The sequence below is a fragment of the Danio rerio genome, chromosome 20 (genome assembly GCF_049306965.1).
Source record: "Danio rerio strain Tuebingen ecotype United States chromosome 20, GRCz12tu, whole genome shotgun sequence".
In the NCBI taxonomy this organism is placed as follows: Eukaryota; Metazoa; Chordata; class Actinopteri; order Cypriniformes; family Danionidae; genus Danio; species Danio rerio.
In genome coordinates, this window is record NC_133195.1 from 49,436,569 (window position 1) to 49,453,548 (window position 16,980).

A 16,980-nucleotide genomic window follows, 5' to 3' on the forward strand; every position below is an offset into this window, starting at 1 on the left:
GCGGTTGCTAAGGTGTTGCTAGGCGGTTGCTAGGGTGTTCTAAGTGGTTGTTAGGTGGTTGCTAAGGTGTTGCTAGGCGGTTGCTAAGGTGTCCTAAGTGGTTGCTAGGTGGTTGCTAAGGTGTTGCTAGGTGGTTGCTAGGGTATTCTAAGTGGTTGCTAAGGCGTTGCTAGGCGGTTGCTAGGGTGTCCTAAGTGGTTGCTAGGTGGTTGCTAAGGTGTTGCTAGGCGGTTGCTAGGGTGTCCTGAGTGGTTGCTAGGTGTTGCTAGGTGGTTGCTAGGGTGTTCTGAGTGGTTGCTAGATGGTTGCTAGGGTGTTCTGAGTGGTTGCTAGGTGGTTGCTAAGGTGTTGCTAGGCGGTTGCTAGGGTAGTCTGAGTGGTTGCTAAGGCGTTGCTAGGCGGTTGCTAGGGTGTCCTGAGTGGTCGCTAGGCCCTTACTAAGGCGTTGCTAGGCGGTTGCTAGGTGGTTGCTAGGCGGTTGCTAGGGTAATTTGGGTGGTTGCTATGCAGTTGCTAGGGTACCCTGGGTGGTTACTAGGCAAACCTCACATACTTGCCTGATGAAATATTTATACTTAGTAAGCATTTCTAGCAAGTTACAGTACATGGCTAGTCAATATTAGCATGTAGCTAGTCACTGCTAGCATGTGTAGCATATAGGAAGTTCCGTTTGCTAGCTTGAGTCAAACGAGTCAATCCCCAAGTCTCTACGATGTTCCGATGCTGAGATATAGCTGTTGATGAACGGTTGCTAGGGTACTCTGTTTTGTTGCTATGGGCGAGGTTACAGAGTGAACTTGAATGTGGTTGGCTGTCTAAGTCAAATTAACCAACCCCCATGTCTCTATGACACTGCTATCTAAAGATATACATCTAGGCCAGTTATAATGGCAGTCTATGGGATCAGTTTGGGGGCGTGGCTTGTGAGGTTCATTATCATATTGAGATGCTGATTGGTTGTCTGAGTCAGATGAGCCAACCCTTAAGTCTATAGGACACTGTTATGCAAAGTTATGCATGTAGACCAGTTAAAATGGCAGTGAATGGAAGACTTATCAAGGGTATTTAAATGGATTTGGGGGCGTGGCTTATGAGCTTCATTATCATATTGAAAAGCTGATTGGTTGTCTGAGTCTAATGAGTCGACCCCCAAGTCTGTATGACACTGCTATGCAAAGATATGCATCTAGCCCTATTATAATAGAAGTCTATGGGACCAATTTGGGGGCGTGGCTTATGAGCTTCATTATAATAATGTGATGCTGATTGGTTGCCTGAGTCAAATGAGCCCACCCCCATGTCTCTATGACACTCCTATGTAATGTTATAGATGTGTGACATTTATAATGGAAGTCAATAGGATCTGCAATGGGACGTCCCACCCCATGTTAAGTCAATGGGGCAGTTATTAAGGGTCTTTAAGTGGTGTGGGGAGGCGTGGCTTGTTAGCTCAAATATCATAATGAGATGCTGATTGGTTGCCTGAGACAAATAAGCCCACCCCCAAGTCAGTATGACACTGTTATGTACTGTGATTGACATATGACATTTATAATGGGAGTCAATGTAATGAATGGGAGTCAATGGGCAATGTAAAGTCAATGGGGACCACTTTGGGACGTCCTAGCACCCCAGGGGAACAACCTATACCCCCTTTCGGGGTATGTTCTCACTTAGGCTGCAACCCCCTACAGATGTTGTGAATCCCATATTTCTATGAAATTCACAATAAACACAGTGATTGGTTAAAGTTCGGCTCCATGTAAAGTCAATGGAGACTTTGGGACGTCCTAGCTCCCCAGGGGTACAACATTTACCGCCTTTCGGGGTGTGGTTTGAAGCCTCCTATAACCCTCTCGAGAAGTCGCGAATCCCATGTCTCTACCAATTTCACTGTTGGCGCTACGGCGATTTCCGGGAATAGTATCTACGAGTGTCTAGAAAATGAATGGGAGTCAATGGGCCAATGTAAGTCAATGGGGACCACTTTGGGACGTCCTAGAGCCCCAGGGGTGCAACTTATACCCCCTTGCGGGGTATGTTCTCACTTAGGCTGCAACCCCCTACAGATGCTGTGAATCCCATATTTCTATGAAATTCACACTCGGCGCTGTGATTCGTCAAAGTTTGGCTCAATGTTAAGTCTATGGGATTTTTGGGGGGGTTTTTTGGCCCCTGCGGGGCCAAAAAAACCCCCACCCCTTATAAAAGTCATAGCACACCATTCCCGATAAGGCCGCACGATTTGAGCCCACTTTCAAGGATCTGGGACGAAAGCTGCGGGACTAGTTACGCGCCGAAAAATAGGACGGAAGAAGGAAGAAGAAGAAGAAGAAGAAGAAGAAGGAAGAAGAATAATAAACCACAATAGTAAGAATGGACTTTGCCTATGGCAAACCCCATTAATTGTACATTTCCTAAAGGAAATGTGAATGGGGTTTGCGTGGCAAATCGATGGGGTACAAAATGGTACTAAACTGGGCAAAATAGCAATAAATGCGGAGAAATGATTCAATTCATGTGTTTATGTGGTTGCTAGGGTAATGTAAATAGTTGCTAGGGTGTGGCAACGCCTTTGTAGTAGGTGAAGACAACAGAGATTTGATCAACCTGCATCAAAAGAACCCAAACCCTGTCTTTCTACGATATTCCAGTGCTAAAATATGACTTGTTCATGTTGTTTTATGGTTGTTAGGGGGCTTAAAGTGGTTGCTAGGGGGTGTTTACAAATTTGTTATGTCACTAATGAATACCGACTTGATAGGCCGAGTAAAATGAGCCCACTATCAAGCTTCTACGACTTACTAATCTAGATATTGATGTCAGCCATTTTGTGTCCATGTTAAGTCAATGGGGATTTTTCGATGTCAGCCATTTTGTGCCAATGGCAGCCATTTTGTGGCAATGTTATGTCTATGGAACCATTTTGGGATGCATTTTTGCCTGTAAAGGCAGCACTTTACCACTGTGGACTACATGCTAATCCTGTTAATGATCAACATGTTGCTAGCATGATGCTAATCGTGTTAGCATCATGCTATCAACATGCTAATTGAGTTGCTAGCATCATGCTAACATGCTTAACATGTAGCTAGCATGATGCTAATTGTGTTAGCATCATGCTAGCAACATGCTAATGGAGTTGCTAGCATCATGCTAACAGGATTAGCATGTAGCTAGCATGATGCTAATCGTGTTAACATCATGCTAGCAACAGTGCTAGGGTGCTCTGAGTGGTTGCTAGGTGGTTGCTAAGGTGTTGCTAGGTGGTTGCTAGGTGGTTGCTAAGGTTTTGCTAGGCGATTGCTAGGGTGTCCTGAGTGGTTGCTAAGGTGTTGCTAGGCGGTTGCTAGGCTGTTTTGAGTGGTTGCTAGGTGGTTGCTGAGGTGTTGCTAGGTGGTTGCTAGGGTGTTCTAAGTGGTTGCTAGGCGGTTGCTAAGGTGTTGCTAGGCGGTTGCTAGGGTGTTCTAAGTGGTTGTTAGGTGGTTGCTAAGGTGTTGCTAGGCGGTTGCTAAGGTGTCCTAAGTGGTTGCTAGGTGGTTGCTAAGGTGTTGCTAGGTGGTTGCTAGGGTATTCTAAGTGGTTGCTAAGGCGTTGCTAGGCGGTTGCTAGGGTGTCCTAAGTGGTTGCTAGGTGGTTGCTAAGGTGTTGCTAGGCGGTTGCTAGGGTGTCCTGAGTGGTTGCTAGGTGTTGCTAGGTGGTTGCTAGGGTGTTCTGAGTGGTTGCTAGATGGTTGCTAGGGTGTTCTGAGTGGTTGCTAGGTGGTTGCTAAGGTGTTGCTAGGCGGTTGCTAGGGTAGTCTGAGTGGTTGCTAAGGCGTTGCTAGGCGGTTGCTAGGGTGTCCTGAGTGGTCGCTAGGCCCTTACTAAGGCGTTGCTAGGCGGTTGCTAGGTGGTTGCTAGGCGGTTGCTAGGGTAATTTGGGTGGTTGCTATGCAGTTGCTAGGGTACCCTGGGTGGTTACTAGGCAAACCTCACATACTTGCCTGATGAAATATTTATACTTAGTAAGCATTTCTAGCAAGTTACAGTACATGGCTAGTCAATATTAGCATGTAGCTAGTCACTGCTAGCATGTGTAGCATATAGGAAGTTCCGTTTGCTAGCTTGAGTCAAACGAGTCAATCCCCAAGTCTCTACGATGTTCCGATGCTGAGATATAGCTGTTGATGAACGGTTGCTAGGGTACTCTGTTTTGTTGCTATGGGCGAGGTTACAGAGTGAACTTGAATGTGGTTGGCTGTCTAAGTCAAATTAACCAACCCCCATGTCTCTATGACACTGCTATCTAAAGATATACATCTAGGCCAGTTATAATGGCAGTCTATGGGATCAGTTTGGGGGCGTGGCTTGTGAGGTTCATTATCATATTGAGATGCTGATTGGTTGTCTGAGTCAGATGAGCCAACCCTTAAGTCTATAGGACACTGTTATGCAAAGTTATGCATGTAGACCAGTTAAAATGGCAGTGAATGGAAGACTTATCAAGGGTATTTAAATGGATTTGGGGGCGTGGCTTATGAGCTTCATTATCATATTGAAAAGCTGATTGGTTGTCTGAGTCTAATGAGTCGACCCCCAAGTCTGTATGACACTGCTATGCAAAGATATGCATCTAGCCCTATTATAATAGAAGTCTATGGGACCAATTTGGGGGCGTGGCTTATGAGCTTCATTATAATAATGTGATGCTGATTGGTTGCCTGAGTCAAATGAGCCCACCCCCATGTCTCTATGACACTCCTATGTAATGTTATAGATGTGTGACATTTATAATGGAAGTCAATAGGATCTGCAATGGGACGTCCCACCCCATGTTAAGTCAATGGGGCAGTTATTAAGGGTCTTTAAGTGGTGTGGGGAGGCGTGGCTTGTTAGCTCAAATATCATAATGAGATGCTGATTGGTTGCCTGAGACAAATAAGCCCACCCCCAAGTCAGTATGACACTGTTATGTACTGTGATTGACATATGACATTTATAATGGGAGTCAATGTAATGAATGGGAGTCAATGGGCAATGTAAAGTCAATGGGGACCACTTTGGGACGTCCTAGCACCCCAGGGGAACAACCTATACCCCCTTTCGGGGTATGTTCTCACTTAGGCTGCAACCCCCTACAGATGTTGTGAATCCCATATTTCTATGAAATTCACAATAAACACAGTGATTGGTTAAAGTTCGGCTCCATGTAAAGTCAATGGAGACTTTGGGACGTCCTAGCTCCCCAGGGGTACAACATTTACCGCCTTTCGGGGTGTGGTTTGAAGCCTCCTATAACCCTCTCGAGAAGTCGCGAATCCCATGTCTCTACCAATTTCACTGTTGGCGCTACGGCGATTTCCGGGAATAGTATCTACGAGTGTCTAGAAAATGAATGGGAGTCAATGGGCCAATGTAAGTCAATGGGGACCACTTTGGGACGTCCTAGAGCCCCAGGGGTGCAACTTATACCCCCTTGCGGGGTATGTTCTCACTTAGGCTGCAACCCCCTACAGATGCTGTGAATCCCATATTTCTATGAAATTCACACTCGGCGCTGTGATTCGTCAAAGTTTGGCTCAATGTTAAGTCTATGGGATTTTTGGGGGGGTTTTTTGGCCCCTGCGGGGCCAAAAAAACCCCCACCCCTTATAAAAGTCATAGCACACCATTCCCGATAAGGCCGCACGATTTGAGCCCACTTTCAAGGATCTGGGACGAAAGCTGCGGGACTAGTTACGCGCCGAAAAATAGGACGGAAGAAGGAAGAAGAAGAAGAAGAAGAAGAAGAAGGAAGAAGAATAATAAACCACAATAGTAAGAATGGACTTTGCCTATGGCAAACCCCATTAATAAACCAGGCACAATAGTAAGAATGGACTTTGCCTATGGCAAACCCCATTAATAATCTAATAACTATGTATTTGTAATTGCTGGTAACCCATACGCTTAATATTAATATGCCATCAGCTTGACAGTACTTCAGTTTATTGTTTTCTCTTCGCACTCAAGATATTAAATAAACCGTCCTGTCCAGCAGAGGGTGCTAAATGCACCAAATAATTAGCCACTGCTCAACAAAAGATACACAAACGTGGCTAAATGTGGATCATTTTCATAAAAAACACATGGATTCACTACACGAGACCTTTATTCACTCCGCAAAAACAATATCTAAAAAAAAATCTGGAACTGTCGGCGATTCAAATCATTGCTAATGTCCTTCAAACCAAGGTGAGAAAATAAATACATTTTCTATCCCATTAAAGGCTTCTTTCTCATTATGTAGTTAATAACAAAAGATATCCTACCAGGCCCGGATTGGCTAATCAGGAGGACCGGGAGAATTCCAAGTGGGCCAGTCTGTTTTTTGGCTGCGAGGGCTAGTGTCCTTAGCTGCTTGCACTCTCAGCAGACGCACTTTTTTCCATTTATTTATTTATTTGACCATAGCCTCACTCTTTTTATTCATTATTTTACCGTAGCTCCGCTCTTTTTATTAATTTTCTCTCAGCCCCATGAGCAAAGCGCAGCCTGCAGGTTGATGACGTAACTATCATTCAACCCCAAACAGCGGCACCTTGCTCATCAGTAAAATCATTTAAGAGATACGCGAGCGATGAAAAATTAATAACGAAAAGCTCAAGGGTGGATCTAAAAGGCCAGAATTTAAAAAAAGCTGAGTATATTTTTCGTCAAAACCAGCGGCAGCTAGAGTACAACATCACATGAAGACGATGAAACAGCTGGTAAGCAGTGCAAAACAACATCTGCAAACCACCGTTTACGTACTGAACGTTTATTTGTTCTGTAGCTCTTCCCCAGCAGCAGCCTCTTGTCCAGTTTGCTGCTAACAGTGATGAGCCAGGCCCTGTAATGTTACCGAGCACCAGTCATGAGCCCAACACACTAGAATGGGCAGGTAGGATTGTCATTGAGTGAATAAAAGAATTTGAATAATTAATATTAATGAATATTACACCTGCTCAATGAAAATCAGATGATTCACTACATTAATAAATTGACATAACTTGAACAGAAATCTAAAAAGGGGAGAAAAAGATTAAGCCATCGATAGAAAGTAATACTGTGTTATCTTGCTGATAACAGTGCAATACTTATTTTATTCTATATCCCAAATGCACCATCATAATAGCGCCGTTGTGGTCCAGTGGTCAGCACGTTTCGTTACGATGCTGACCCGAGTTCGAACCTCTACCGAGTATTTTTTATTTTTTTCTAAATTTTAGTGTTAAGACATATAACACTGTTTGGGTTACTTATGTAGGTGTACATATTTTATTTGTATTTTTTGTGTGACCACCATTACAAAGGACTGAATATCTTTAAAGGATTTTGCACAGAATATATATTCAGATATTGCAGGACATTGTGATGTTTTAAAGAAAAGTGTTGGAGATGTAGCTACCCTTTAATGTTCTCATATTTATGAAAACCATTTGAAGTTCTAAAGCAGCTGTGTCCTTGTAAAAGACTTGAAAGTGTCATTACAAGCTGTCACTGAAAATGACCTTATTTTAATATAGTCAGTTGTGAACTGAGGTGGGCCGGTCTAAGGCTTAAAACTCAGGGGCTGAAACAGAGTGCCACTCCGGCCCTGTATACTGCGTGTTTTTGGCTGTGAGACGTAGTTTGGACGAAGTTGTCGGCGATTCTTCCTATTGTAAAGTCATACAGTGTGAAAGCCCCCGTCGCCAATCCATCTTGCAGTGTAAACAAAGCAGCGAGAAAACGCTAGCCCAAATAGTCATGCAGTGTGAAAACATTTGTGACATGACTACTTTGAAAATCATGCAGTCTGAACTCGACAACAAGGAAGTAGTATGTCCCAAAGCTTGCATACACTTCTGTTACACACTCAAAAGTAGATATTTTAGTTTTACAAAAAAGTACATACTTTTAGGGCGCAGCTTAAGTATGCGATATGGGACGCAGCACTAGATTTAGGTAAGCCATTTCACCAGCTTGTAACTTTAAAGGGTCACGAAACCCTAAAAATAAACAGTTTATTATTATTATTATTTTTTTTGATGTTGACAGCTATACAGGGGCTGGAAAATAAAACTGAAACACTGGCCAATTTAGCCTTGGAGGTTTCATGGCTACATTTGACCAGCCTGGTGGCCAGTCTTCATTGATTGCACATTCTAACGATAATAAAAAAAAAAAGTTTAAAGGTTTAATTAGCAAAGTAATAACACAGTTTTGCTTAAAATATTGCAATTTAGACAAAATTAAGGGTGACATATCAGAATTTAAATGATGATGAATTGTTGGTGGGGGTCTCTCTGGAGCATCTGTGATCAAGCATCTTACCACCAGGTGAGGAGAACCACATCTAAAAAGAGTAACTGTGGACGCTTTCTGAAAAGGATGTCTGGGTGCTAACCCGGATTGTATCCAAAAAACATAAAACCACAGCTGCCCAATTCACTGCAGAGTTAAATGTGCATCTCAACCTCCCTGTTTCCATCAAAACTGTTCACCGGGAGCTCCACAGAGTCAATGTAGATGGCTGCAATAGTCAAACATTTGATCACTCGTGCCAATGCCAAACGTCAATTTCAATGGTGCCAGCAGTGAAAATCTTGGACTGTGGACAATGTGAAACTTGTATTGTTCTCTGATGAGTCCACCTTCACTGTCTTTCCCACGTCGGGGAAAGTTATGGTGTAGAGAAACCCCAATAAGGTGTAGCCTACAGACTGGCACACGCCCAGAGTGAATCATGGGGAAGCATCAGTGATAGTTATTTTAGTATTATGTTGTTAAATGGTTTATTTTTATTCCTCATTTCTTGTAGGCTAAATACAAATAGGTGAACAATAAACACTGATTTATTGTACTGTTTTTATTTACTATTTTATTTACTATATTTATTTACTTTTTTATTAGAGAAGGTTTCATTGGATTCTCAAATTCATTTGAGACTTTATGCATTAGGAGGCTTTTTAAAAGAAACATCTATATATTAATTATATCTGATATAAGTCCTTATATCTAATATAAGAACTGACTGTAACACTTAAAAATACCATACATTAGCATAAAACACATAGCCTTATAATCTACCGTTTACAGCATTTTAAGAAAGTTATTCTCAAGCATTGAATAAAAAAAACTGAAAGAAAAAGACAGCTTCATCTTAATATTAGACATTTTTTTAATAAATGACAATGCGTAATTCTGATACAGCAAGTTGGTTGTAATTTAGGAAGCTGTCATGTATTATGCCATGTCAAAATTTCATGACTTGCAGGTTTTCCATGATCATATGAACCCTGTAAACCCCACTGAACTGAACTTTAACTCTGTAAACTGGACTGACGCAATTTAAATATACTAGAACTTCTACAACGCTACGGTTAGACTAAAGTTTGTGTGTGCGAAATTCTGTTGTACGGTGCTGCGAAAAGGGGCGGGATTAAACAAGATTATTAGATATTAACAAAAGCGAGTGATTGCTCCATGTTTTAAATTTCTGTCGATAGGGATCATGTTTTGATCCTCGATTGGTCTCACGCAGTCAAGTGATGCGATTTCACAGGTCAGAGTTCACAAAGCTTGAACTTTGCACCGCAGCAACCTGCGAAACTTGACGCATGACCCTGCATTTCCGGTCTGACGCATTCGCGTGCGTATGAATGGGAGTCTATGGGAGGAAAAGCCCAGTGTGACCGCAGCTTAACTGAGATGAGCCTGAGGCTCGAATCGGGTTTTCTGGTGTGGTAGACCAGTGTTTAACTGTTTAACCATAGGAAATCCAAATCATCAAAAAAAGCAGCCAGGCAAAAACATAGGAAGACTACAAGCTAAGCAGGTAACAAACAAAGCTCTCCGTAGAGCAAAGGGTACTTTAGCCAAAAACACAAATGAAGATGACTAAGGGACTTACAGCAAGAGCACATCAAACTCAAAAAACAAGTGACAAGTGAAGACAAGAGCGTAGAAAAAAATAGGCTAGTCTAACAAGACACAGCTGAACAGAATTAACACAAATGAACCCCAAACAGAAACACTGAGGGAAACTGCGACATCATGTGGAGAAAACAAACAATAGCTCAGACTATGACAATGATAAGCTACACAATCTACACTGTAAAAGCGCTATAGATATAAACATGAATTGAATATTAACCAACAGGTGTCACAATTAAAACAACAGTGAGTAACACCTTCGCTCAAGTCCATCATTTGAGCTGTGAATTGGGGCATGTGAATAACATTAAATGTTAATCTGAATAATATGGAAAATGCAAATGGCATGTAAAATGGATTAAAGGCTTTGCTTCTGACATGTAACGGTTATGTTAGAAGCTCTTACTCTGATTATTGGAAATAAATGTAATATTTGAGTACATGTAAATGTAGTCAGACTTCACTTAATCACCCAGATCCTAAATCAGAAAAACATTTTTCAAAATTAAAATTAAAAAAATTATCTCAAACAAACTGCTAAAATGTCAATGTTTCTCTAAAAGAAGCACATATAAATGCAAACCTATTAAAGTATGATCCAGTTTAAGTTTAACGTATTAAGGGAATTTAAAAATGCTAACAAAATCCCATGATTGTAGGATATTTACAGTTCATTCAAATGCAAACAGCTCATAATAAAATACATCATATGAAACACAAATACATACATAGAAATAAATATTTATGGTGATCCAGCCATAAGCGGAGCAGTTGTATTCATTCATATGTTGATGTGTTTGCATTTCTGATTCCAAATATATAAGTAGATATAAGAATCTTGAAGGCTTTCTGAAAACAAGGATAGAAAAATCCATAGATCACAGGATTACAACTGGAGTTAAAATACGCAAACCAAAATAAAACATCAAAAACTTCAGCAGAATTTAAAAAGGTGAAAAAAGGGTAGAGAGCAGTAAAAGCACAATACGGCAGCCAGCAGAACATGAAGACCCCCATGACAATGGCCAGAGTTTTAGCAGCTTTTCTCTCTCTCTGAGCAGAGCTTTGGCTCTTCAACCCTCCAGTCACTCTTTCTGACATAACCTTTGCATGTTTTTGTGCAACATGGAAGATTTTCATATACAGAGAGCTCATGATGGCCCCGGTAATAAAGAATGTAAGGAATGGATATACAGCCCACTCTTTGTTAAAAAGCACAATACAACTTCCCACACAGTAAGTCTGCAATATGAGCATCTCAAGTCCAACTGCAGTTATTCCTGAAAACACAATTGAAAAGTTGTAGATAAATGAAAACAGCCATATGACGATGATAAATACAGTCACTGTGGTGTTTGTGACCCTTAATCTGTATCTCAGAGGGTCACAAATGGCCCAGTACCTGTCCACAGATATTAAACCGAGATGTAGTAAAGATGACATACAGAAAGTCATGTCCAAACTAGAATGAACTTTACACACAACATCTCCCAGATACCAGCAGCCTTCAACAGATCGCACCATGCTGTACGGCATGACCAAAGAGCCCATGAGACAATCACAGGCTGCAAGAGACTGAACGATCAGATGAGTTGGAGACTGCAGATGTTTGAAGTGAGAGATGGAGATGATGATCAGCAGGTTCCCAAACACTGTGGTGAGGATCATCAGCAACAGGCAAACATACAATCCCACTTGAACTACAGCAAGACGATGCAGTTTGGGACAGGAGTTTGACAAGAGCGGATAGCAGAGAAGGATGTTGTCAGTTTGAGTCTCATTTGAAGTCATCACGTCTGCTCAAAAGGCTTGGACAATTTTTTTTGTAATCATAAAATCTGTCAATTATATAAAAAATAAAAAATAAAAATAATAATTTCATGAAATACAGTTTTGTAAAAACCAACATGCAAAGAAAAATACAACAAATACATAATACATGTCCATCCACTGTAAGATCATAAATGCTGCTCAGTTATATCCATATATATACTCTAATGTTCAAAGTAACCAGTGTAACCCATGGATACAAAAACAACCCAGCCTCAGGAGATCATACACAATTCATGAGGTCAGATGTAAACAGATGGAAAATCTTCCTGAAATGTCCGTATTCATTTTTCATTTTTATGAAATTTATCTTTAACATTGTCATTAGTAATCATAATCATTCATCAGTATCCAGTAAATCTTTATATGCTGGATGATAACAAATAAATAAATAATTTTAAAACTCTACAGTATTTTAATCAAAAAATGTTATATTATAAACTAAAGTCAGTAATTAAATGTTACATTTAGGCAACAAAAAATTATAACATATATGAAACGTACTAGGGTTGGGTGATGTCGACCAATTTAGCATCGTATGTCTCATGTAAAAACATTGCGATAGATGATGGCATCGTCGTAATAGGCAGCGGTGAATTAATTATTATGAATAATTAATTAATTCATTCATTCATTTTCTTGTCAGCTTAGTCCCTTTATTAATCCGGGGTCACCACAGCGGAATGAACCGCCAACTTATCCAGCAAGTTTGTTTTACGCAGCGGATGCCCTTCCAGCAGCAGCCCATCTCTGGGAAACATCCACACACACACTCATACACATTCGGGCAATTTAGCCTACACAATTCACGAGTACCGCATGTTTTTGGACTGTGGAGGAAACCCACGCGAACGCAGGGAGAACATGCAAATTCCACACAGAAACGCCAACTGAGCAGAGGCTCGAACCAGCGGCCTTCTTGCTGTGAGGCAACAGCACTACCTACTGCGCCACTGCTTCGCCCTCAATCTAGCTACTGCAAGTATATTTATATCAAAGATAAAATGTACAATATATATTATTATAAAAGTAATAATGTTTATTTGGGACTATTGATACCACCATAATCTTCTTAGGATACAAAGACAGATAAACAGAAATAAAGCTGATCATGTGAATGTTTGCACTAACCATGCTGCAGCTGGAAGGGCATCTGCTGCGTAAAACATACAGTATGCTGGATAAGTTGGCCATCCATTCCGCTGTGGCAACCCCTGATTAATAAAAGGACTAAGCCAAAAAAATGAATTAATTATTTAATTAAAACCATATAAACCTCAAATATAACAATTAAATGGTTTCCGATACCGAGTTTCAGTAATGTGCTTGATGTTATGAATCTGATCTCACCTGATAGATTAATAATAAATTTGCATGGTGTTCTTTAGTTTAACATGCGTCACAATTGGGGTATTACGCATTCAAATGCATAATGTAGACCATTTTGTTTCATCTTTCTCAAAAAATAAAATTAAGACTATTTCCCCATGACAAAACAGAAACTAGTAAGGTTGAAGGGAATATACAGGATATAAATGAAGTTAATGCTTTAACATTATTTAAAAATTCTAAATAGTTTTATTATTGCTTTATTGATTTTTTTCTAAACATAGTATAAACGGTATTATACATGCATAGTATTTTTTACCATACAATTTTTTTGCCTTGTATCATGTCCCTACTCCACTTATTCACCAGATTACTGAAAACATTCAAATCACAACATTCAAATACATTTTCAAAATGCAAAATCAAACAAAAAGTGCTCAGGGATAGCTTAATTAATGTGTCTGTGCTCGTTGAGTAAGGAATTCATCAGAATAAACAGTAAAAGTAAGTCCAAGGCAGTTGAAAAATGTGGGAAAAAATATTTAAAAAGTCTTTTTTATGATTTAATTTTTTTAATTTTCTTCAATAATTTAACAGTACTATCAGTTTACAAATTTTTACCTCATTTTAACAGCCTCTTTTCCCTCCCCTCCCCAACAGCGGCAATGGATGTAATTAGATGTTGCTCATAAATCCAGTAAATACAGATAAATAATAAAAAATCATTAAATAAAAACACACATACAGAACATAATAATAGTAAAAAAGTACATAAATGCAATACCAATACAATAATAATAATAATACATATATAAATAAATTTTAATCATTCTCCAAAAATGGCAAATAATTTTCCGATATTCTGTGATAAACATCCAATTTATCTAGTAATCTGTCATCTTTTCATATGCTGCCATATTCCCAATTCCGTAAGTCAATAGAGGCTTTTTTCAAATATTTATCCCACATTTCTCAAGTGCCTGTGACTTACTTTTGACCTTTTCAAAACGCATTCATCATTATGAACTAGCAAATAAAGTAATTACATAAGAACTTCATTGTGATGCTTTAAATAAATGTGCCATATTATTCATATATTAAAGTGTCTGAATTCCTGACCCCGCAAATATAGGTGGATATGAGAATATGAAAGGCTTTCTGAAAACAAGGGTAGAAAAATCCATAAATCAAAGGGTTACAAGTGGAGTTTAAATATGCAAACCAAACCAAAGCATCAAAAACATCAGCGGGGGTAGCGAAATTGAAAAAAGGACCAAGTATAGTAACAGTAAAATATGGAAGCCAGCAGAACATGAAGACCCCCATGACAATGGCCAGAGTTTTAGCTGCTTTTCTCTCCCTCTGAGCAGAGCTTTGGCTCTTCAACCCTCCAGTCACTCTTTCTGACATAACCTTTGCATGTTTTCGTGCAACATGGAAGATTTTCATATATAGAAAGCTCATGATTGCCCCAGGAAGAAAGAATGTGAGAATAGGACATATAAGACCCCACTCTTTGTTAAAAAACAGAACACAACTTCCCACACAGTAAGTCTGCAATATAAGCATCTCCAGTCCAACAGCAGCTATCCCTGAAAACACAACAGAAAAGCTGTAGACAAATGCAAACAACCATATAAAGACAGTAAATACAGTGACAGTGGTGTTTGTGACCCTTAATCTGTATCTTAGAGGGTCACAAATGGCCCAGTACCTGTCCACAGATATTAAACCGAGATGCAGTAAAGATGAGATACAGAAAGTCATGTCCAAACTAGAATGAACTTTACACACAACATCTCCCAGATACCAGCAGCCTTCAACAGATCGCACCATGCTGTACGGCATGACCAAAGAGCCCAGCAGACAATCACTGGCAGCCAGAGAGCGAACGATCAGATGAGTTGGAGACTGCAGATGTTTGAAGTGAGAGATGGAGATGATGATCAGCAGGTTCCCAAACACTGTGGTGAGGATCATCAGCAACAGGCAAACATACATTGCCACTTTGACCACAACAAAATGATGCAATTTCGAACAGGAGTTTGGCAGAAGTGGAAAACAAAGATGAACATTATCAGTTTGAGTCTCATTTGAAGTCATCACATCTGTTCCAGATAACTGGAAAAACTAAATAAACTAAAAACAAAATAATTTTGTAAAATATGGATCAGTAAATGCCGATACACAATGAAAAGCGAACAGAAACAGTACATTCCAATCTATTCACTTCTGTTCATATATACTCTCAGATTTGAGGTAAACCTCCCTATCTGTCAGCGCTACCCATGGTTACAAGCACAACATGAACCCAGGAGATTTCAATGGGAAAAGGATCAACCTACTTTCGAATGGAGAACTGGAGACTGCTGGCTTTAAATAATTGCAATCAAAAAAACTATTATTAATTTCTTATTACAATAATTTAAACCCAGCAGCTATGCACATACATTCAAATAAAGCCAATAATTATGAATCTGTCATGGATGAAAACTAAAAAAAAATGCTTGCTATTATCATTCATTCATTTTCTTGTCGGCTTAGTCCCTTTATTAATCCGGGGTCGCCACAGCGGAATGAACCGCCAACTTATCCAGCAAGTTTTTACGCGGTGGATGCCTTTCCAGCAGCAACCCATCTCTGGGAAACATCCACACACACATTTACCCACACACTCATACACTACGGACAATTTAGCCTACCCAATTCACCTGTACCACATCTCTTTGGACTGTGGGGGAAACCGGAGCACCCGGAGGAAACCCACGCGAAGGCAGGCAGAACATGCAAACTCCACACAGAAACGCCAACTGAGCCGAGGTTCGAACCAGCAACCTTCTTGCTGACAGCACTACCTACTGCGCCACTGCCTCGCCCCCATGCTATTATCAATTATTCACTATTTTGTAAAAAGGAATTACTAAAACAAACTTTAACTAAATAAGATTAAACCAATCGTTATAGCATATAGCGTTAAATGTCTATTAATCGAAATTTATTTCCCTATTATTCAGAGGTCACTACAGCAAAATGAACTGCCAAGCACTCTGGCATATGTTTTAAGCAGTGGACGCCCTCCAAGCCACAACCCAGCACAGAGTACACTGATTCGTGAACTCCCGGTGTTGGAAAACACCCATACACACTCATATACACACGCTTTCATACCTTACGGACAACTTCTCTGATTCATTCTTTTTTTTTTTTCGGCGTAGTCCCCTTATTAATCTGGGGTCGCCACAGCGGAATGAACCGCCAACTCATCCAGAAAGTTTTACGCAGCGTATGCCCTTCCAGCTGCAACCTAACACTAGAAAACACCCACACACTAACATACACTACGGCCCATTTAGCTTACCCAATTCACCTGCAGCGCATGTCTTTGGACGGTGAGGGAAACCAGAGCACCCGGAGGAAACCCACACCAACACGGGGAGAACATGCACACTCCACACAGAAATGGCAACTGACCCAGCCGAGGCTCGGACCAGCAACCTTCTTGCTGTGAGGCCATTAATAGCAACCCACTGCGCCACCGTGCTGCCCTACGGCAAATTTAGTTTATCTGGTTCTTGGACAGTAATTTGGTATACCATGGTATCTAAGAATAGCAACTGTATCAGTTTCAATACCATTATACCTTCATAAAAAACAATGCACTTATATAGGAGACAAGGATTAAATATTAAACATAATTTATTTAATGGCTAAAGATGCGTATATGTGGTCGTCATTACAGGACAGCGTGAAAGACAAAGAGAGAGCTGGAGTTAAGATGGTGAGCGCGAACCAATTGATCTTGTCTCGAAAAAACACAGCACTGCAGTTTGGCACTATTTCAGGTTTCGACCAAACGATAAGGGAGAGGCTGTAAATATGGACGAGGCTATTTGCAAATTGT

The 16,980-nt window shown here is 40.3% G+C and overlaps 2 protein-coding genes across 2 annotated transcripts; both read right to left on the reverse strand.

Moving 5' to 3' along the window:
• Positions 1-10,697: 10,697 nt before the first annotated feature.
• taar12b (trace amine associated receptor 12b) lies at positions 10,698-11,712 on the reverse strand. The gene has a single exon (NM_001083104.1). The coding sequence runs from the start codon at positions 11,709-11,711 to the stop codon at positions 10,698-10,700; it is 1,014 nt and encodes a 337-aa protein (NP_001076573.1). The 5' UTR covers position 11,712.
• A 2,453-nt stretch (positions 11,713-14,165) lies between these two features.
• Positions 14,166-15,183, reverse strand: taar12c (trace amine associated receptor 12c). Its single transcript, NM_001083095.1, has one exon. It carries the CDS (start codon positions 15,180-15,182, stop codon positions 14,166-14,168), a length of 1,017 nt encoding a protein of 338 aa, NP_001076564.1. The 5' UTR covers position 15,183.
• Between the last annotated feature and the right edge of the window lie 1,797 nt (positions 15,184-16,980).

Coding starts and splice junctions, on each gene's coding strand:
- taar12c (NM_001083095.1), bottom strand. CDS start 15,182: ATGACTTCAAATGAGACTCAAACTGATAATGTTCATCTTTGTTTTCCA.
- taar12b (NM_001083104.1), bottom strand. CDS start 11,711: ATGACTTCAAATGAGACTCAAACTGACAACATCCTTCTCTGCTATCCG.